The 23,607-nt window shown below is 38.6% G+C and overlaps 1 protein-coding gene across 1 annotated transcript in view; it reads right to left on the bottom strand.

Moving 5' to 3' along the window:
* The window catches only part of pitpnc1a (phosphatidylinositol transfer protein cytoplasmic 1a), a 40,959-nt gene that overhangs the window by 671 nt on the left and 16,681 nt on the right, over positions 1-23,607 (bottom strand). The window contains exons 3-8 of the mRNA XM_016229466.1: positions 21,418-21,506; positions 19,793-19,800; positions 12,181-12,252; positions 5,580-5,675; positions 1,833-1,988; positions 1,327-1,390 (exon numbers count right to left, since the gene is read on the bottom strand). Coding sequence (XP_016084952.1) covers positions 1,327-1,390; positions 1,833-1,988; positions 5,580-5,675; positions 12,181-12,252; positions 19,793-19,800; positions 21,418-21,506 — 485 coding nt within the window. The remainder of the gene's footprint in view (positions 1-1,326; positions 1,391-1,832; positions 1,989-5,579; positions 5,676-12,180; positions 12,253-19,792; positions 19,801-21,417; positions 21,507-23,607) is intronic.

Here is a 23,607-nt window from a genome sequence, read left to right as displayed (position 1 = left end):
AGCTTTTGTGTGTCTATTATTTATAGCTGTCTTCCTTTCATACCATTAGTCATCGAATCCTGGTTAATAATGCCATGATGGTAGTGAGGGGTATCGAAAATTCAGGGGTGTCCTTGCACACGGAGTCTGAAATTTTCATATGCATTTTTTCGTATTAGTCATCCTAAAAATTTGCCTGAGTCCTTGCACACTGAGTCCGATGCGTATTAATCCATAATTTGCGAAACAGTACTAAATGGAGTCTTCAAGCAGTGAGAATGGTTTTGTTTTCCTCTCTTCTTAAAAAGAGAAAAAGAAAGGAAATATTGGGTCCATCCAATCCTAAGATATAGAAGGAGAGTTCCCTCTCCTTATTAAAGAGCGACGGGATTTTCACGGGCAATTGAAAACTTACTTCAGGATGTCAGTGGCTCAAGTTTGATGCTTTGCTAGCGATACTAGAGCCACATATTAAAACGAAGACCATCAATTTCTGTGAACTCAGTGTGCAAGGATCTTTACAGTGCGAGACGAAGTGGATGAACTTGACAATCGCCATTCTGGATTTTTTTGCGTTCGCTTGTACGGTGGCTCTGAATTGTCAAAACACCTCTCAAAATGTTTGCTACGGATGCGACAAACGCAGAAAATTGAACCCGATCCAAATTTTTTAATGACGGATGAAAGTTTCGGAGGCAGTGTGTATACGTGATTGACAACGTGAGGTCGTATTTATTTTTCAACGTCCGAAAATTTCAGACTGGGTGTGCAATGGTCTTTACTCCTGGAGGACCACCTTCCTGTAGAGTTTAGCTCCAACACACCACACTTGAAGTTTCTAATGATCCTGAAGACCTTGATTAGCTGTGTTTAATTGGGGGCAAGAGCTCAACTGCTGAAACGTGGCCCTCCAGGAGCAGGATTGGAAACCCCTGCTCTAATCTCCAACAGAGGTAAAAGAGATGCTGTTTTTTCCTTTTTTTGAGGAGAAAACAGCTCTGCTTTCTATGTTTGGTAATCTGAACACTTTAAGTGTTTATGACTGAAAAATGTGATCAAGCCATCTAATTTAATCAGTATGGTCAAGGTCCTTGATGAGAACATGAAGAACAATTTTAAAGAGCTGAATTTCACAGCTGAAACATCTTTTCTGTCTGTTTGTTCTTGCTGTGACTCATGCAAAACTAAACACGGTTGTGAGCTATGGATCACGACATCCTTCAGCATCCATGAGCTTTGTTAGTCACGACTCTGGGACAGAGTCAACACAAAATAAACCGCAAGTAAAGGTAAAGAGATGAATAAACAACAATCTGAAGGGAAGAATGTGTGCAATGCCAAACTTACCAATCCACTCATCAACCCAAGCGAAAGCCTGTCTATGACCCAGCAACAGCACATCTCTTACCACCTACAGAAAGAAAGACGGGTAAAATATATGGTGATTGTGATGTTGCCAAGTATACATGTGTAGTGGATGTGTTCCTGGATCTTTTTTAGTGCTGGAGAATTACTTCTGTGAAACGAACATATCCCTAATCTTCCCTAACCCCAATGCTATCAATAACCCTAACATCAGAAGAAAATGAAAAGTTAAAAGAAATGTTGTTGAAGCTCCAGCTCCAGCACAAAGCTGGCTAATCCTAACCCTTAAATCTGATTGGTTGACAGGAATATTGTTTCAGAACCAACATAGATGATCCAGGGACTTGTGCTGCTACATGATATCATGGTAAGCACAGCTGGATAGACAGATCTATCTATAGATCTGAGTGATCTGCAGTGAGAGTAACTACAAGGTTAGGGTTTTAGGGGGCTCCTCCGGGATATGCATGTGGAGTGGTGGAAGTGACCTTGTGCACAAACTGCTCCACGCGTGTCTGAAGTCCCCACACCTCGAACTTCACCGTTACTAGCTTATAGGAGCACATGATGGGATCCTGTGTGTCCCTCCAGCCCTCCTGCAGCAAACCCCGGGCTGTCTTCTCAGATTTAAAATATCGTGGGTCCTAGAGTGGAAATACAAAATGGAGGTAAAATAAAAAGTCCTGGAATGCAAATAAAATGGCCCACAGAGTTTATTATATATACACAATACATGAGAAAGTCTCATTTCAACCTTTTTAAAACTTATTTATAGCAGAATAGAAAGAAGACAGGAGATGACGGGAAGAAAAGGTGAAACTCAGATTTAAAAAAATGACAAATGCAAACACTAAGCAATGGCTCTGACAATTGGATATCTCATTATACAGTTAATAATAAATGGTAAATTACTCTCCAGTCTAGCTTTGATGTAAAAGTAAGTTTTTAGCTAAAGTTGTAAGTTTTTAGCTATTCTCACTGTAAACTTGTCCTTGTACATGTTGCGTTCTGGTTGGTGGCAAATTTCTGTACACAAACCAAACATATCTATGATTTTACATTTAAATTACAGATGTTAATTATATTATATGATTATAGTTTCATTTTAGATTTTTTTCCTGTATTTGTACATACTGTATTATTTCATTTTTTCCTACCCAGTGTTATTGCGTTTAATGCCTGTACCTGCCCTCCTGTTCTAGCTGATGGAACACCCGAAAGCATATTGTATCTTTGTACTTATGCACAAAATTAGAGAGTGAATTCCATTTAAAAGTTTGCATCACTTTGCTCTACTCACTCTGGAGAGCAGAGCACTTGAAGTGAGTGAACTACATGACGGTGTTCCACAGGGTTCAGTACCTGGACAATTTTTTCTCTCCCTTTTCACAAAATCACTTTGCAAAATTATCACCTCTCTGAGCTTTTTCCCATTATACCTATGCAGATGATACTCAATTCTCTTTTCACCCTCTTGACAACCAAATATCATCTGGTATTAACATTTTCTGCCTGCATATCTGAATTTATTGAATACCGAGCTGTTGATAATCCTGGCCAAAGAACCAACCCTGCCAAGACCTTGCTATTTCAATAGACAACAAAATCATCTCCCCCACACAAGAATGGTAAGAATCGTGGCATCATAATCAACGAGGTCTATTATACGTGGAGAAAGCTACCCATTCATATCAATGGTAGCTGCCTGGAAGCTCATTGTTTTTGATCCAGTGACCTAATCTGTAAATGCTACATGACAAATGTGAAAAACAACAACAACAAAAAACATTTTAAAACAGTTCAAACTGTCCTTGAATTGACCATCACTGATACACTTAAGCCCAAAGTATACTTCAGTTTTGATGTGAATACTTGTGTATGCATACAGCCTTATGTGTAAGCTTTCAAAGTATACTCCATTTGATAAGAGTGCGCAATAACACAGGTGCTTGACACATGCCCACTAGTGCCTGTGCTGATCGATAAAAAAGTACAAAAAACATTTTAAAACAGTTCAAACTGTCCTTGAATTGACCATAACTGATACACTTAAGCCCAAAGTATACTTCAGTTTTGATGTGAATACTTGTGTATGCATACAGCCTTATGTGTAAGCTTTCAAAGTATACTCCATTTGATAAGAGTGCGCAATAACACAGGTGCTTGACACATGCCCACTAGTGCCTGTGCTGATCGATAAAAATGTTTTGTTCTTTTTTGACTGTGAAACAATGTACTGTTGACATTGTGGACAAACAAATGTGTACAAAAAAGTCAAGGCACAACCTGAGCATACAGAGCATAGGTCTTCAACCCTGCTCCTGGGGACCCACTTTCCTGCAGAGTTCAGCTCCAACCCTAATCAAACACACCGGAACCAGCTACTCAAGGTCTTCAGGATCACTTGAAAAGTCACAGGCCAGGTGTGCTGAAGCAGGTTGGAAATAAACTTTGTAGGACAGTGGGTCCCCAGGAGCAGGGTTGAAGACCTGTAGTACACACTACACATAGTTAGTGCTGTGCTTCTGATGAAATTTACGGCATGTGCTGCACACATATACTAGCGCAAATTTTTTGTTTTGGCAACTGATTCAACTCGTCCACTCAGTAGATGTAAAAAGCATCAGGAAAAGAACCTTTGTGAACTGATTTGTTCACTTTTGCTTGTAACAACCGAGTTCAGCTCCAACCCTAATCAAACACACCGGAACCAGCTACTCAAGGTCTTCAGGATCACTTGAAAAGTCACAGGCCAGGTGTGCTGAAGCAGGTTGGAAATAAACTTTGTAGGACAGTGGGTCCCCAGGAGCAGGGTTGAAGACCTGTAGTACACACTACACATAGTTAGTGCTGTGCTTCTGATGAAATTTACGGCATGTGCTGCACACATATACTAGCGCAAATTTTTTGTTTTGGCAACTGATTCAACTCGTCCACTCAGTAGATGCTGTAAGGATGGGGGATGGGGGATGGGGGGGGGGTTAAAAAAAAAAGCTTTGCACTTGTAAAAAACAAAGAATACTTTGGGCTAACAGCATCAGGAAAAGAACCTTTGTGAACTGATTTGTTCACTTTTGCTTGTAACAACCATACAAATAGTGTCCCCTTCCCACAATGCCCTTGGAGGGCACAAAAATGCTACTTGGAACTTCCCCAGAGCAAGATGTTGACTGTTAATGACTGAGATTCACAGGCTGTTTAGCAACACAGAGGACTAAATAAAGTATACATTTTTATTACCTTGAAATACACCTTTAGTCATATTCGGTGTAAAAACTAATAATTAAACGTTGCAATGCATTGGGGGTACATTACACATGTCCTAGATGAAATTCAGTTTCATGGTGTTTAATAAGCAGTCATTACCTCAACGTACTATGAATGGATTATTTGAATCACTTCTTTTTACATATTTCTTCTTTTAAAACCATTTTTAGTGCACTCTTGGTTTTCTCTTCATATTTTCAGTACGTTTTCATTAAAACAATTTACTTAAAGCCATACCTTTTTATTGCTGATAAAATAAACCTTTGGCCAACAAATATTTTTGAACAAACACTGACGAGATTGACATTACTTGCTTTATTTGCATTGTGCCCCATTAGGACATAGTGCTAAGGTTGTTTTCTGTGATATAAAGTGATTTTATTTGTCTAAATGAGGACTAGAGTGATCACTTATCATTCCCAGCACTGCAGCTGTTCTTTTCCCTTCCACATCTAATCCCACCTCTGCTTTTTTTATTCCTCAAACATAACCACTGCTGGCCTGGATCCTTAGATAGCAGCAAGCTCCTGCCAGAGAAAGATAACACTGCACTCCTCTCATCTGTCTATGCTTACCTCTGCAGGAGGAGAGAGACAGTGTGTGGAAATGAATTACTGCAGCGGTACAGTGGAGAGGTGATTCTGAGTCTTGTGTGTATCCAGTAGAGATCTCAACAGGGCCTTTTTAATAATTCAGAACTGGCTTAAAAATAACCCATACTCCTTTGTTTTCTTCTATGTGGGAGAAACACTCCCCTGTCTCTTCAAAACAAAATCCCATCAGCACTAAATACCATATCAACAGAGCTCAAATGAATAAACCATAGAGGTCAGTGTGGAAAATATTGGAGGTGTTTATTAGCACATCCCGTACCTTAGAGGGAAATTTGTACATTTGTATTGCTTATAAATTATTTATCATCTCTTTAATGGATTATATATTTATGTTTTATTGAAGACATATCTTACCTCGGACTCCTTGTAGTAGCGCTCTGGGATCTCGTCGTAGGCGATGTCAATAAAGCACACCTCCGTTTCTTCATCTCGGAGCTCTGTATCAAAGATCTAGAGCACGATGAGAGGATTTTAGAAAGAAAATTAGTGAAGAAACAATCTACCAGCTACCATTGCTACTAAAAAAAATGTCAGGATGCACTTAAACGTCAAATTAGTTTTAACCAGATGTGATGTAACAAGTTTCCTTTGTTCACACTGAAAGCAACAATGATGTGAGATGCAACACAATCTGAACATATTTGATCTGTAAAATACAGATATGGGGAGGGGATAATATATTACAGTGAGTGGAAATCAAGCAACTAACAGAAAACCTTGTCACTTGTGGCTCTTTGCAGTAGTAGACTAACTGAATAAAGGGATCATTTACCCCAAAATGAAAATTCTGTCATTAATTACTCACCCTCACATCTTTTCAAACCCGTAAGACATTTGTTCATCTTCAGAACACAAATTAAGATATTTTGATGAAATCCGAGAGCTTTCTGACCCTCCATAGACAGCAATGCAACTACCACGTTCAAGGCCCAGAAAAGTAATAAGGACATTGTTAAAATAGTCCATGTGACACCAGTGGTTAACCTATCCCTTTAAATCAGGAGTGTCCAATTTGCTCCTGAAGGGCTAATATCCTGCAGAGTTTATCACCAGTCTGCCCCAATACGTTGGCTGGAAGAGCTTGATTAGCTGGTTCAGGTGTGTTTAATTAGGATTGGAGCTAAACTCTGCAGGACAGTGACCCTCCAGTAGCAGGACTGGACAACCCTAGATTAACCAAGTTACCCCTGGTTGCCAAGTTGCTGTATTGTTGGTTACTAGTTAGTCTCACACCCACAGTCCAAGAGTTTGATATATACTGCACACAAAACTGAACAACAGGTTTTTAAACAATCCGCCAAGAAAGTAAGTCAAGACTGATACACTGAGTGGGATTTTTCAACGTTTGTGAGGTTCAAGTAAACTGTAGTTGGTCATTTTACATCAATCATATGATCTCTTTTTATCTGAATGGGTGGATGTTGAACCACAGTAGCTGCTGAACTTTGTCACCATCACAAATCATCAACTCTCACTGACAGTGACTTCCGGTTGCTTATTGCAGCAATTCACTCTCAGCATGAACACAAGCTTGTTCACTTGTCACCAGGATATGACTCGGTCTCCAACACTTCTACAGCCGCAGACTCCACGCTGTCCACAAGAAGGAGCTCTCGGTCTAAGCTGCCACTCGCGCTTGCAGCCTAACAAAGACTTTAATGGGTGAGAGAGCTCCGCTTCAAAGGATCAGGTGCTTTCAGGTGAGAGAACGGCTCTCCTGTTGTCTGCCACCTGTGTGGGTTTGCCAATTACATTGTAATTCTTTTCATATCCAACTGACGGTAAGCTTCAGGGATAACATGGAGAGAAATGTATAAAACCTCTTTATTTTAAAAAGTAGACACAAAAGGAAAGTGCACTAGCTGTGAGAGCAAGGAAGGAATGGGTTGAAACTGTAAAATAAAGAATAAAAGGGGATGACATGACAGAGTAGCTGGATATTTTATAAAATAAGGTATGGTGGACCTTATCAAGAGAGATGGGGAGGAAGACCGAAAGGGAAATTTGAAAAGGGCTTGAATGATGGCTCTAATAAATATAATCAGCCTTAATTTCTGAAATGTGGCATCAACACGGAGTCAAAGCACGGAACTCGGACAAGCTTGTTTATCAAAGCCCAAGAACAAAACACAAGAACCAACTCTAAATCCCAATGGTGGTGATAAGCAACATTAAAGTAAGACTCCTGCTGCAACGCAGACTAATGCATGCTGGAGTGTGCCGTTTAAACTTCAAAGCAGCCAACATGGCTCAAATGTAGGGAAAACATCACAAACAGCCTCTCACGCCAATGAGGAGGCGGAATACAGATCAAGGATTTGTGTTTTCTCCTCTTACAGATGCAGACAGAGTTCTACAGGTGCAAAAAGACAAGACACAAGCGAGGAGGTGGGTTCAAATATCACTCTGCTGAAGACAGCAAAGTGCTGCCCCTTGTACCTGCAGCGTGACCGTGGTTGATTAAGCAAAAAAGCAAGGTCCATGAAGAATGATTTACTGAGTCTGGTGTGGACGAACTTGATTGGCCTGCATAAAGTTCACACCTGAACCCCACTAAACACCTTGCAATAGGAACAGCCAGCAAGACCCCATCATCAAACGTCAGTGCCTTAACTTCACTGCCACTCGTATGTCTGAATGGGAACAAATCCGTGCATCCATTTTCCAACATTTAGTCAGTGGAAAGTCTTTCCAAAACAGAAGTGGAAGCTGTTAAAGTAGCAAACAAAGAACAAACTCCCTATTTATACCCATGGTTTTGTAATTAAATACTCAATAAGCACATACAGCAGGTGTGTAAGTGTCCAAATACACAGTCAGGTTAAAATAAATTAAACTTTTAAAAAGAAATGAGACATTGTATTTTCTCCCATTCCAAAAGACTAGGACTAAAAATATTAGTTGATGACCTATTTTTCCATGACTAAGACAATACAATATCAATATGCAATATTGTCAATGAAAAAAAAAAAAGACTAAAATGTAGTTAACAAATAAATAAAAACTTTATACAGTGGTGTGAAAAAGTGTTGGCCCCCTTCCTGATTTCTTATTTTTTTGCATGTTTTATCACACTTTAATGTTTCAGATCATTTAACAAATTTAAATATTAGTCAAAGATAACACAAGTAAACACAACATGCAGTTTTTAAATGAAGGTTTTTATTATTAAGGGAAAACAAAATCCAAAACTACATGGCCCTGTGTGAAGAAGTGTTTGCCCCCCTGTTAAAACTGTGGTTTATCACACCTGAGTTCAATTTCTCTAGCCACACCCAGGCCTGATTACTGCCACACCTGTTCGCAATCAAGACATCTCTTAAATAGGACCTGCCTGACAAAGTGAAGTAGACCAAAAGATCCTCAAAAGCTAGACATCATGCCGAGATCCAAAGAAATTCAGAAACAAACGAGAAAGAAAGTAATTGAGATCTATCAGTCTGGAAAAGGTTATAAAGACATTTTCTAAAGCAACAAACATGCAAAAAAATAAGAAATCAGGAAGGGGGCCAACACCTTTTCACACCATTGTATATCCAAAATATCTCTTAAATTTTCTTCAACAAAAAGGGGGAAAATATAGACCTCATTGAGTTTTCATGCTTGGGTTTGCCAAATGTCAAGACTTTAAATGTACCTTTCATTGCATTTATTTTAAAAGGACACGTTTTCTGCTTTGTGTTTTACTTTTTGGAATGGGAAATCCTTAGATCTTGATAAATATTTTTAAATTCGAAATATATATTTTTTAACTCAAGTGCTGTTTTTTGAATGCTGTGTCATGCACGAGAGGCTGCAAAATATGAGATCATAATGGTCAAAAACTTTGAATGGTCAAAAATCTATGTGCTCAGGTTATGAATCTTCTGTTATGAATTCTCTGCCTAAGATCAGTTTGCAGTTCCATTTTCCACCAGCGATGCAGAAATATCTTACAGCAGCTTAAAAGTAAGAATGAACCAAAACACTTTACTTTGTTAATGCATGTTTCTGGTTTTATAGTGCACAAAATATATTGGTGCACACTAATCCAAATAAATACAAATGTCTTTATAATCTCATCAAAATGTAATAATGTTCTTTTTTGGGTTGATATCACAAATCTCCCTTATTTTTCATCCCCCTCTCTCCAACCACCTGCATCAATAGCACAGGTGGCTCAACAGAAGCCATTACTTTAAAAGAACCATTTGAAAGCACGTTTAGAGCAGGTCAAAATGCATAATGGTGAGCCATCTGTGATTTTGTGGTCAAATAAAACCGAAAAGGCTTTCAGCTGAAATTCAAAGGGATATAAAGCAAATCTAACACTGCTCACACCTCAAAAACACCAGAGCTCATGCTGCCTCTCCTCACAAGGATTAATGATGCAAGATGCAAAGAAATGAAGCAGGAGAGCCTGCTTTAGTCGGATAAAAACATGCTCTGGATAAAATGCCATTTTCAGCGAGGCAATGGTTCCAAACACAAGACCAACTTAACATCAAAGTGCCTGAAATCACCAATCTCAAGTCAAAATTCACAGGTACCCGTTGGTCTGGAAACAAAGTGGTGTTTACAGAGTCTGAGGCTGGTAGAATGATGCACTTCTTAAAAAAAGAATGAATCACTGGACTCAAGTTTGCCAGGATAGTTGCATCAAATACATGCATATGCATAGCAAATCACTGCTGCAAAAGTCAAAATATGTGGATTAAACAATTATGCTATTTATTTTAATGTAATGATGCTTAAAATAACTCATTTGAATATTTTCCCAAGATGCCATATTAATGTTGTGCGAGTGATAGGTCTGACCCTCACTGGTTGATTTCAGCACCATGGACAGGGCAAATCAACAGCACATGGCCAATGGAACGAGATGGGTGATAAAACCTGAAGCTATTTCTGCTCATCAGCCGCCGTTAGTAAAGAAGTGTTGGCATCTCAACCGAGTGTGAAACACGGATGGTGAAAGAATGCAACGTTCTGCTATTCCTCGCCTGCAGATGCAGAAATAGCCCTGAGGCGGACCAACCAGCACCCCGCAACCTCCCAACAGATGCTACCTGGCTCCTACACCTCTCCTTTACAGTTCCCACAAGCACATTCACATATCATTCAATCACTTTGTCTGCTATCAATCATTTTTCTTGTCATTATAGTTTGAAAATGCAACATCTTGTATTCCAAGATATTTTCTCAGAACACCTTATAGTTTCCATTTTTATGTTTTTTAAAAATAAAGTTAATTTTATATACAACATTGGTTGTCACTACTTCATCCCTTCACACTGTACAACTGATTTCTCTCCCTCTCTGAAGCACATTTAATCATTGTAAGTTCAAGCACATCATTTGTAAATGTTAGATCTTCAAACAAACCCACACACGCCTCAAACTGATCACAGAAGAGGAAGAACTATCCGCCTGCAGTGAGTGATCTTTAAAATGCTCTCATTTGGGGCAGAGGATAAAAGTGTTCCTTGATGGCAAGAGCAAAGGAATAAAACAAAGCGAAATTCTTTCTGAGCGAGTGAGCATGTGTGCGGAGAAGCTCGGGACAGCACAGACAGCACAGGCTCAGACAGACCGTAACCGCCGTCTGGAACAATCCTGATACATGTAAGCTCTTCAGACTGACTGCAGGCCAGCATTATTAAAGAGTCAAGCTCACCCTGAAACTCTCTCCAGGACCAATCCCATCTGAAATCACAAGCGGTTTTTGGCTAGTGGGTTTCTTCCACTTAGATTTACACAGTGTTAAGGAAGTCAAAACCTCTGAAAACATTCCAGTAAATAATAGCGATGTAGCTCAGCCGCAGATACTGAAATTTTGTCGTCATTTACTGAACCTCACTTAGTTTAAAACCTGCAAAGGGTTCTTTCTTCCATGAAATAGATGTTTATCAGAACGTCATCATACATGTATATGAATACGCACAAGTGTGAATGAGATTTGTGAGTGACATCCTATGGACTACTTTACTGTTGATTCTATGTACTTTTTATAGCTTGAAATCCAGCTGATGACAAATATTTTAGGAGAATAATTTACCAAAAAATTAAAATTTGCTGAAAACTTACCCTCGGACCATGAATTTGTTTCTTCTTTGAATCAGATTTGAAGAAATGTATCATTACATTACTTGCTCACCAATGGATGCTCTGCAGTGAATGGGTACCGTTCAGAATGAGAGTCCAAACAGCTGATAAATACATCACAATAATCCACAAGTTATCCACACGCATCCAGTCTATGAATTAACATCTTGTGAAGATGTTCTAAGATACAAATCTATTACTGAGGTGTTTAAATTTAAATGGTCACTTCTGGCCAAAATACAAGTCCATAAACCATAATAATGCTTCCTCCAGTGAACAAGTCCATCTCCTGTTGTCCTCCCACATCTAAATCCAGCAACACATTTGTTTTGAAATGTTCTGGTCTGGACTGTTTTTCACGTGTTAATGGTGCTTGATCTGTGCATATTATTGGTTAACCCACTGGAGTGGTGTGGATTATTGTGATATTTTTATTAGCTGTTTGGACTCTCATTCTGCCGGCACCCATTCACTGTAAAGGATCCATTGGTGAGCAAATGATGCAATGCTCAATTTCTCCAATCTGTTCCCATGAAGAAACAAACCCATGGTTCTTGGATGGCCAGAGGGTGAAATTTCAATGACTTTTCATTTCTGTGTGAACTATTCCTTTAATAATGCATGAATATTTAATCAAAGTAATAAATAAACAGGGGAAGACCCACAACTATAAGCACATTAAATCTAGTGATGCCACAAATTGTTTCCGAGACTCTACTAGGCTTTCTAGTTGTTAGTTTTGATCATCAGTTCTCTCGTTCCACACGATCAACAGATTTCACTTTACAGAAAAGATTTAGATGAAAGACAATTGAGAAAAGACCAGGAAAGAGGAAATCATGCATATTTACACTGCATCCAATATACATACATTGTCACTGATGCCTTTGTTGTCTTCATACTTTGTCTCAACGTGGATGGAGAACTTTGGCAGGAAAGAGCACTGAAGAAGAGAGAAAAAAAAGTTAAATGTGTCAAAAATGAGTTAAATTAGGCAAAAACAGCCACCCTAGAATGTATTTGGATACTTAAAAACATATCAAATCAAGTGTCAGCTGCACACAAAATACAAAACAAGCTTTTTTCCCTCACTTTTCCTCATTATTTTTGCTCAATGTATTTGAGTCAGCTCGTGTTTTGCTTTGTTTTGTTTTTTTTGTGTGTGGATATATTAATTTCTCCAAACTCACACAGCAGAGGAAACAGACAATCACATTGATGACAATCATCATAATGCACTAACATTTGTTTGACAACCACATATTTGTCTTCGTTTTCAAGAGTGCATCTATTGTTTTATTTCGAACCAAACAAAGATTACTTTCTGATTTTTATTGATTTATTTAATTAAAACTTGACAGTTGGTTTGACATGCTATTTAACATAATGTCATTCATAAATTGATGTGCTCCTTAAAGGTAGGAATAGAGGAATAGTTCACCCAAACTAAAAAATGTTCTTACCCTTAGGCTGTCCAAGATGGAGATGAGTTTGTTTATTCATGGGAACAGATTTGGAGAAATTTAGCATTTTAGTGATTTAGTGAAATTTAGTGATCATTTGCTCACCAATGCATCCTCTGCAGTGAATGGGTGCCGTCAGAATGAACAGCTGATAAAAGCAACACAATCCGCAAGTAATCCACACCACTCCAGTCCATCAATTAATGTATTGTGAAGTGAAAAGTTGTGTGTTTGTGAGAAACAAATCCATCAAGACATTTTAACTTGAAATTGTTGCTTATAATAAGCCCATAATCCATAATAATGCTTCATCCAGTGATAAAGTCCATCCCTGTGGTTCTCTCACATCAAAATCCACCAACATATTTGTTTAAAATAGTTTTTGCTTATAAATGGTGTTTGATTTCTCTCCTGATTCAGAGATGACTTTTTTCACTGAAGAAAGCAATATTATGGAGGGAGGACTCATATTTTGGCCAGAAGCAAAGGTTTGAAGTTAAAAACATCTTAATGTTGGATTTGTTTCTTATAAACAAACACGCAGCTTTTCGCTGCACAAGATGTTAAGTGATGGACTGGAGTGGTGTGGATTATTGTGATGTTTTAATCAGCTGTTTGAACTCCTTCTGACGGCACCCATTCACTGCAGATGATCTACTGGTGAACAAGTGATGTAATGCTAAATTTCTCCAAATATGTTCCAACAAAGAAACATCAACTATATGAATGGCCGGAGGGTAAGTACATTTTCAACAAATGTTCACTTTTCAATGAACTTTTCCTTTAAGTATGTAAATACTTTATTACCTCTGCATATAATGAATCAACAGACAATTAGGGAAAAATAACCCCACCACAAACGACATGCAACGGTTAATTCTATTGAGTCCAGTAACTAATTTTAGACATCTATCAAGAAGGGTCAAAGCCTCGACCCAGCCTCGTTCATGAACACACTGCATGCATGCTCTCAGTAGATCTGGTGAACTGCAGGGCAATGCGCTTCAGTGTGATTGTGTTTTATGAGCCTGGCGCTTTGTTGTAATGATGAGCTCTTTTTCTGCCTCACTGGATTTACAGCCTCCCTGTCCTCCTCCTCTCTCCTCCCCACACGTCCTGAAGCTGTAGCCCCTCTGAGACCCAACACACTGCTGCCTGATTAGATTAAGCACTGCTCCCGCAATCGCTATGGAGATCAATAAAGACTGAGTTACGTAATGCTGGAGGAAATGCTGTAGCAGTGGGGGAAGGGCAAAGGATCGAGGAGAAGAGAAGAAGAGCAGATCTATGGGTGCAAACCCGCAAGGCGTTGTTGAGTTACGACTCTTGTTTCAAAACCTAAATCGCGGTTTGAAACTGTAGCATGCCAAGCTACAAACTACTCATCGTTTAAAAGTAGTTAAACTATAGTCGAGCTCTTTTGAAAAACTAGTTGGCTACATTTCATGCTGACAAAAATAAACTGTAATTTACTATACTAATGTACTATACTGAAGCTTTTAATGGGGCAAATATGTAACTACCCTTGTGAAAAAGAAGTGAACTTAACTGTATGGAATGCACTTGTATTGTGCTTCAAATCTTAAAATGATTTAGTTTAAAAAACATATGGTATTAATAAAAATATCTAATGTAATATTACTGAAATAAAAGACTTCTTAAGTGAACCTAGAGAGACACTTTCATGACTGTTTCTTAACACACTTAAGTACACTTTAGAAAAGTGCAATATGTAATGATGTCAAATAAAAAGCTGTACATTAAAGTACATTTTAAATCATTGTTTTAATACTCTTTTATTGTGAAGTACACTTATTTTGATGTGTTGACTCACATACTAAAGTAAATGTGAAGTACTTGATTATAATTTATCTGAAGTGTGCTATTTGATATTACATTTAAAGCTACTAGTGTCACGGATGCACTACTGAGTGGAGTGTGGAGCAAGAAACGGAGGGAGACGAGGAGTACATCAATCCAGAGAAGTTTAATAACATTAAGGAAACACGGAAAACTTACGTAGCACATGTAGACATGAACAATACTGGACGCTGAACTAAAAACAGGGAACACTATTTAAACACATGACAAGACGAGGGGATGATGAGACACACCTAGGTTCAATGGAAATAAACGGGACAGGCAGACTCGGAGGCCATGGCGGAGCAGGGGACTCGGGGGGCCATGGCCGATCTGGCAGCCCAGGAGGCCACGGTGGAGCAGTTAGTTCAGGAGGCCATGGCAAAGCAGCCTCTGAGGCTGCCCTCTGTGGGCCATGACAGGGGACTGGAGCCCTCCCTGGGCTCAATGGGAATCAGGAACCCTCACTGGGCTAGATTTGGGAACTGGGAAGCGCTTACGAGGAGCTGGCACTGGAGGGCGCTCTGGAGGAGCAGGCACAGCAAGGCGCTTTCGAGGAGCTGGCACTGGAGCAAACTCAGGGGCTGGAGCCGACACTGGAGCGAGCTCTGGGTCTAGGATGAAGGCAGAGAACAGTCCTTTTCTCTTCGTCCTCCTCCTTTGGTTATGGGTGAACTGAGCAGCCGGCGGGCTTGTCGTTGCGGTAACTGGCGGGCTTGACTTCGTAGCGGCCGGCGGGCTTGAGTGAACCGCGGCTGGTGGGCTTGACTTCATAGCGGCCGGTGGGCCTGACATCAGAACGGCTGGAGAGAGCTGCGGCCGGCGGACTTGACTGGGGAGCGGCCGGCCATACTGGGCTGACGACTAGGGTGGAGCTTCGGAGGACAGTGGGGAATTTGGGGTTGGGCAAGCGGTAGGAGCGGTATGTGGAGGTTCTCGGCGTGGGGTGAGCTGGGGAGACGCGGCACGTTCCAGCGGGAGTTGGATGACAAGGCTTGGGAAGTTTCTTTACTTCTTCCACTTCAAAATCTGAACCATTTAAGAACAGGGGCTTAAGTGTGCCGCGGCCGGCGGGCTGGAGAGAGCCGCCACCGGTGGGCTTGACTTCATAGCGGCCGGCGGGCCTGACATCGGAATGGCCGGTGGGCTGGAGAGAGCCGCAGACGGCGGACTTGACTGGGGAGCGGCCGGCCATACTGGGCTGACGACTAGGGTGGAGCTTCGGAGGACAGTGGGGAATTTGGGGTTGGGCAAGCGGTAGGAGCGGTATGTGGAGGTTCTCGGCGTGGGGTGAGCTGGGGAGACGCGGCACGTTCCAGCGGGAGTTGGATGACAAGGCTTGGGAAGTTTCTTTACTTCTTCCACTTCAAAATCTGAACCATTTAAGAACAGCACGAGATTAATCAGCTCGATCAGGGGAAAAATCACACGTAGGAAGATTGCAGCGAATTATCTCGTCATCCAACCCCAGCAGGAAGCACGCACCTAGAGCAGCGTCAGCTCACCCGGTTAGAGAGCTCGAGAAAACCCTCCACATATCGCTCCAACCTCAGACCGCCCTGCCGCAAACCCCACAGTGCATCCTCAGCTGCAGTCATTTCTTTTTGGTACGGTATTCTGTCACGGTTGCACTACTGAGTGGAGTGCAGAGAAAGGAACGGAGGGAGACGAGGAGTACATCAATCCAGAGAAGTTTAATAACATTAAGGAAACATGGAAAACTCATGTAGCACATGTAGACATTAACAATACCGCACGCTGAACTAAAAACAGGGAACACTATTTAAACATATGACAAGACGAGGGGATGATGAGACACACCTGGGATCAATGGAAATAAACGGGGAACACCTGGAATTAAATCAACATAATCAGGACAGGAACAGGAAACTAACCAAATATGGGCAAGGAGGGCACATGGGGAGCAAAACACACACAAAACACGGAACAAAGTCTGACAACTATATTATTTAAATGTACACAATTTTAAAATGTATAAAATCTATTTTCCTATATTAGTTTTGTACTTTAGTCTACTGTATTCTCAGCACACACTACAGGGCATCACAGAGACTCCAATAATAACAGCTTACAGAATAAGAAGTATATTTGCCATTACATATCTGTACTATGGATGCTATCCAAATAAAATGAAATTAGTTTAGAGGGAATATATTGGAAGTCTCCATTTTGGCAAAACAGAGCAGTGAACACCCACATTTTCTGCAGCCTGGGTGCCAGCAGTATTTTTCTCATTCATTTTCTCCATAGAGATTTCAAAGGATTCTTCAAAAAATTCTTGTAAGACATGAACCAAACCAACCAGCTCCAAGACAACATGCAACTCTGATCTTGAACAAAAAGTATTAGAAATTTGGAAAAAAGATCATTACAACACTGTGTATGAGGGAATGAACTACTCGCACCATAAAGCACTGTGAATGATATAAGTGAATCAGAAATGATGGTACATTACAGAGGCCAACCGCTAGTGGATTTTATTGATTATGATAACTAGGTTGCACCGCACTGGCCAATAACGACAACAGCTTGTTATAAACTAATGCAAACAGATAATAACAATTGTGACATTAAACATTTAATGTAGGTTGAACTTTTATTTAACCACATGAGGCACTACTAAAGTTAACCTCCTCTCAGCTTTGATGGCAAACATACTGCTGTTCTCCATTAATGCAGCATCTAGTCAACATTAATTACTTTATAATAAAAACATGTACGGTAGTGTACTAAAAATATAGCGTTTAGTTGTCTATGTCAAAACAAACAGCAGGGGCTGTCAGTGATTTGGCCTCTAGAGGTTGCTCTCGTACTGTATAATGACAGCGGACCTTCTCAACCGCTCCAACAATGGATTCTTGCCCATTGTTTCAGCAATCAGTTACCAGTGCCGAATAATCAGCCAAACTGATCAATCGGTTGACCTCTAGTACATTATAAAACTACTGACTTACAGTCATTATAAAAACAATACATTTTAGGTTTATCGCAAAATATTTGGATACATTTAAAAATACAAGTAGTTTGAGAGAGTACAGAAACCACGTTGATCACATGATAGCAGTGACTTCTTTGATTGGTGGAGCTCTCTTCAGGATTATGGGTAGTGTAGTTTTTCCCTGGGAACTGCATGCATTTTTATTATTTAGAAATGTTGTTTACGTGTGGCTCCAACCCAAGCATATACAATAAATTAACAACCTCTGAGCTCATGGCAGGACTGTCTTAAAAGGTTTATGTTACTGCGAAAAATCAATATCTCTATGAAGAAAATGAATGGGATTTGTACTCCCCGAGCTCTACTGTTGCACTCAATTAAATTAGCATCGGATAAAATAAAAGTTTGAAACTTTGATATGTTGACTGCAATTTCTTTAGAACAAGGACAAAAAAAACTCATCTAAGACATGTATTTATAAATATATATTGTCTCCATAAACATTAAGCTAATAAATGAGTGTATTTCAAAACAGCCTGGAGTTAAAGAAGTGACTGTCACAAATTTACATGTAGCGGTTTCCATTTTGTGCATCCTTTGGGCTTTTCTCGTCTTCCACTGCTCTCATTTGAGCGGTTTGTATCCTGTTGTTCCTGGCATATGGTTGATTATGATAATGGTATTCCGATGAAGAGCTCTCTCATTCATCTCTAGGTACAGATACAGCACGCAGAGCCACTCCAAGATCCACAGACTGTCGGCCAGCTTAAGTTAAGCCTTAATCCTCCACCCATCTCCACCGCTCATTTAAACCAACCTGTCATGCTGCTGCTGTTGACTTTCATCACTTTCCATTTCATACTCAAAAAAATCTATTTAAGATTTATGCATATAAATTGCACATAAAATTTCCATCCATTTGGACTGAACACTTTTACACTTTTAACATAAAACAAACATTTAAACACTTTTAACATAAACAAATGAATACATTTAATGTGTTTAATTCAAATGGATGGAAATTTTACATGCAATTCAGATACATAATCTTGAATTTAGGCCTATATAATAATAATAATAATTATTATTATTAGCTACAACATTCCTGAAATGGGTGAAAGTAAATTTTTATGGAAAGTAATGCATTATGTTACTTTTGCATTACTTTCTGTCACCTGAGCTGAGCTTGCTTATTTCTTTTTGTAAAAAAAAATATATATAATCCCAAAATGTATATTTTTGACAACCGTAAAGGCCCTTTCACACCAAAAGTTAAATTATTAAGCCTCAGGCGGAAGATAGTACCTCTGTCTCTTGCGTTACTTATTTGTAAAAGTAACTCCGATATTTAGTCGTAAATTTAAAAGTAATGTGTTACTTTACTAGTTACTTGAAAAATTAATCTAATTGTGTAAAAAAGTAATCTGATTACGTTACTCCCCAACACTGTCCCCAACTAAAGTCTAAGTCACAGAAGACTTTTTTCATTGTTATTGTTATTTAAACATGCGCTAGATGGACATAGATTTGATCTCACATCTTTTTCAGCATCTCATTTATGACACAGCACTCTAAAAATGCAGCTCTCAAGTTAAAAGTAGTCATATTTTTCAAAAACGTGTTTTTTCATTCCATGCCTCATATTTTTAGATGTAAAAACGCGTTCTGTGTGAATGGCCCCTAAGGTCCCAATACCTTAGACCTTCAATATATTCATAAGGCTCAGAGGAGTCCTGAGGTGTTAAAATGTATATTGCTCTTTCGAATAAGCACAAGGTTTTCCATGAAACCTAATATGGTCTCCAAGGAGCTTGAAGACACCTGGTCTGCCTGGTTTTCCAATACACTCTAATTATATTGCAGCACAGCAAGGGAAAACAAGAACGGTGCATTCTGGGATAGCATAACAACATGGTTGGTGGTTAAGGGGAATCAGCTTCCAGACACTGTAGCTCTGTTCCAAATCCTAGTGAGCTTGATTTGAACTGCCTACATAGAAAATGTCCTTGTACAGTATCGGCAGTACAAAGTCCTAACTGTTCTAATTGAATACTGTCTATTAAAATGTAATGATTTAATGAAGTGAGTGTGTTTATTAGCATATTCATTTTGTTGAAGTATTGAAATTGAGTGTGCTTGTGTGTGCTTGCTTTTGAGTTTCAAGCACACAAATAAATAGAAGAAGAAGAAGCCATACTCACTGTATACTCTAAGCCAATGGTGGGGGAGGAGATGGATCGAGAAGATGACGGGGAGAGAGACAGAAAGAGAAAGAGAGACTTCATGTTAAAGGTCATAGCCATAAGCACATAGCAGTCTTGAAGCCATCAAACATTCAATCACAGAAAGACCTTCAGTTCTTCAGGGAATTGAAGTTCTGTGTGTGTGATAAAAATAAAAATATGCGCATGTATTTTGAGTGGTGTGTGTGTGTGTTTATCATGCACACACACATCTCTGATATGTCCATGTGTTCCCTTTCAGTATATGTCAAAAAGATGCTCCTGACGAATGTCATTTGTCACATTTAAGATTCAGACTGTATATACATCTGCTCAAATAAGATCCTTAATGGAATAATTAAAATATTAATCAAAAATCTGTCATTATTTACTCATCCACATGTTGTTACAGTACTTTTATGGTGCGTATTTGTCCTTGTATTTGTTAAAGTACTTCATTTATTTGAAAGTACATTATTTCTTTTGTTCACAAATTGTTATTTGATATTTAGAGGTCTAATTTTACAGAAGTAGATCATAGATGTTCACTGCATCATAACATACATGTTCTTCAGTGAGCCGAGACTAGCCATAGAAAAACAACATTCTGCACATATTTAAGATCAGACCTATTCATAGTAGCAGTGAACAGTGGCACTTTCCAAAAATAGAATACACTTTGGTGTCCCGTTACTGTTTTAAGAATTAGACGCACAAATAATTTTTTTTTTGTAGTGAAAACAACAAATAAACTATTATCCTATCTAACATAAATCAAATCTAAAGTAGCATGTTTTCTTCTATGGTCATGATATACTGTCATCATGATGAAGCAATAACATGAAGAAAATAGAGTAGTTCAGATAAAGTTAAAGTATGCTACTGCCACAGTATCACAAGATATATGTAAAAGAAATAGTTCACCCAAAAATGAAAGTTCGCTGATTATATACCAACCCTCAGACCATCCAACATGTAGTTTGTTTCACACTTCAACAGATTTGGAGAAATGTAGCATTACATCACTTGCCCACCAATGGATGCTCTGCAGTGAATGGGTGCCGTCAGAATGAGAGTCCAAACAGCTGATAAAAACATCACGATAATCCACAAGTAATCTACATGACTCCAGTCCATCAATTAATGTCCCGTGAAGTAAAAAGCTGCATGTTTGTAAGAAACAAATCCATCATTAAAGCATTTTTAAATTCCAAATCGCAGTTTCTGGCTAAAATACGGTCCTATGTCCATAATATTGCTTTTTCCAGTGAAAAAGTCGTCTCGTCTGAATCAGGAGAGAAATATGCACAGATCAAGCACCGCTTAGAAGAGAAAACAGTCCTAAACAAATATGTTGGTCAATTTTGTTGTGAGAGCACAAATGTTTGGACTCTCATTCTGACGGCACCCATTCACTGCAGAGGATCCATCGAAGTTACGTAATGCAAAATTTCTCCAAATCTGTTCTGTGAGGAAACAAACTCATCTACATCTTTGATGGTTTGAGGGTGAGCACATATTCAGCCATTTTTATTTTGGGGTGAACTATTCCTTTAAGCAATTACAATGGCACTGTATGCTTGCGAGTAAGAAGCTGTAGTTACCGGTAATGGTGTAGGGATAATAATTCCATGCTTTCTCCGTCACATAGAAGATTCTGGGCACCACAGCTTTGGCCCAGCTGGGCAGCTTGCTGAAAGAGACAAAAAAAGGAAGGAAAAAGTATTGAGAAGAAAGTGGAGAGTGCCAGCTCACTGTGCCAAACGCCCCGTCCCCCCGGCTGCAATAACAGTAGTAATGACAGACTAATAGCTGCAGCGAGGAAGCGCTGATGGCCGCTCAGGGAGGAAGATGCTCTTTCATTCTGATCTGAGATCAGGTTTCCTTAATCGCTGCCAAATCTCATTCTCTTTAAGAGCAGCTGCAAAAACGCTCTTCAATCAGACACTCAAAGTCCTAATAGACGGCTGTGAATATGATTTGTGAGTTAGACTATAACAGACAGCTCAGAAGCAGCATATCAGTCACTGGAGACTTTCAAATCTTCTATGCCTCAGTGATTCAGCCTAGAGTAGTGCAAGTTTATACTAATGCTCGTTTTGGACTGAATCTGTCAGATATTTCACTTTTCTTGTTTTCTGTTTTTAAAGAAATCAATTTGTATTCAGCAAGAATGCATTAAATTGATCAAAAATGACAAGACTTTTACATTGTTACAATTTTTTTTTTTTAATTGTTCTAAAATCTTCTGAAAAGCAGTTTTCACAAAAATATTAAGCAACACAACTATTTTTAACACTGATCATTTTAAATGTTTCTTGAGCATCGAATCAGCACATTAGAATGATTTCTGGAGGATCATGTGACACTGAAGACTGGAGTAATGATGCTAAAAACTCAGCTTTATATCACAGAAATAAATTCAATTTTAATAAATGCTGTCTTTATTAGCAATGGAGACTTTTTGACTGACCCCAAAGTTTTGAATGGTAATGTGGAAAATAATAATAATAATAATAACAAATAAGTAATTGATAGCTACTAACAGTACATACTTAACAAGAATCAAAATTTTAAATAATATCTTTACAATATTTTGATAGGTCACATCTTACAGTTGTGACAAAATATATATTACCTAAAATGATAGCTTTTGTGACATTGTTGATTCGTGTGAAAAAAAAAAATTCCAAGTAAGATTCTCTTAAAAGATTTGGGTGATAAAACCACTTCTCCTAAAACCAATACTATACTCTAGTACTAATATTAATATACTGTAATTATTCTAAACTAAAGAAAATACCTTTAAGCGGTAATTATTTCAGGAATAATTTCAGATTTGACTAAACTAAAGGATTTCAAAGGTTCCCATGAGATATAAGAGAAAACGCAAATGCATTTATAATAGAAATGTAATAGATTTTTAATAGGGTGAGATTTGGGATTCATTTATGATGTCTCTTCACTTTACAGTTTCTGATGCCCAAACACTGAAGGGAAAACACACACACACACACACACACACAGGGGCGGATTTAGTGATTTGGGGGCCCCAGGCAAAATACAGGAATGGGGCCCTATACAATTTCACACATCTACAACCTTGAGGCTCCTTTCACTGTTGCTCGCTGCTGCACGACCGTGTCCCATAACTGTGTCTAATCTTTTCGATTTTTCATGCATATGTTATAAATAAAGGATTTCTTTACCTTCTTGGGTCTTTCACAAAAACGAGTGAGCGCCATTTAAAAAAATTAAAATAGGCCCTGTATAATATGCACTGTTGCTTAGTATTAAAATTATAGCTTCAGATGCATGCTATTTGTAGGGCCCTATGAAATCCGTTTTATTTTTCCCAAAATCTTTTCTTCCGTTTAAATTTTTCTGGATTCAGTTTTTCTTTTTCTTTTTAATTGTTCTGGATGATTATATTACATTTGAACAAAAAACATGTCTAATTAATTAAAATCATGAAACTTGTTTAATTTAACAGCAATTTAGGCCTATTAAATGTTTAACAAAAATTACATTCTTAGGGCCCAAGTTCTGCACTTTCTTTTTTTTCTTCTTTTTTTTTCTGTATTCCATTTTAATGGTTTAATCAAAAACATATCTAATTAATTGAATTGATAAAAACAACTTAATTTATTAATTTGTATACAATAATAGGGCCCTATGAAATTTTAATTTTATTTACTTATTTTTTTACAAATTCTGTGTTGTGTATTTTCATTTTTCTGGTAATCAAATGAAGGCGAAAACATGAATCTATCTTTTACTCCAATGAAAATTAA

Source organism: Sinocyclocheilus grahami, unplaced genomic scaffold (assembly GCF_001515645.1).
Source record: "Sinocyclocheilus grahami isolate Dianchi unplaced genomic scaffold, SAMN03320097.WGS_v1.1 scaffold353.1, whole genome shotgun sequence".
Classification (NCBI taxonomy): Eukaryota; Metazoa; Chordata; class Actinopteri; order Cypriniformes; family Cyprinidae; genus Sinocyclocheilus; species Sinocyclocheilus grahami.
Note: the sequence above shows the minus strand (reverse complement) of the source record. Positions and strands in the feature narration are given on the sequence as shown.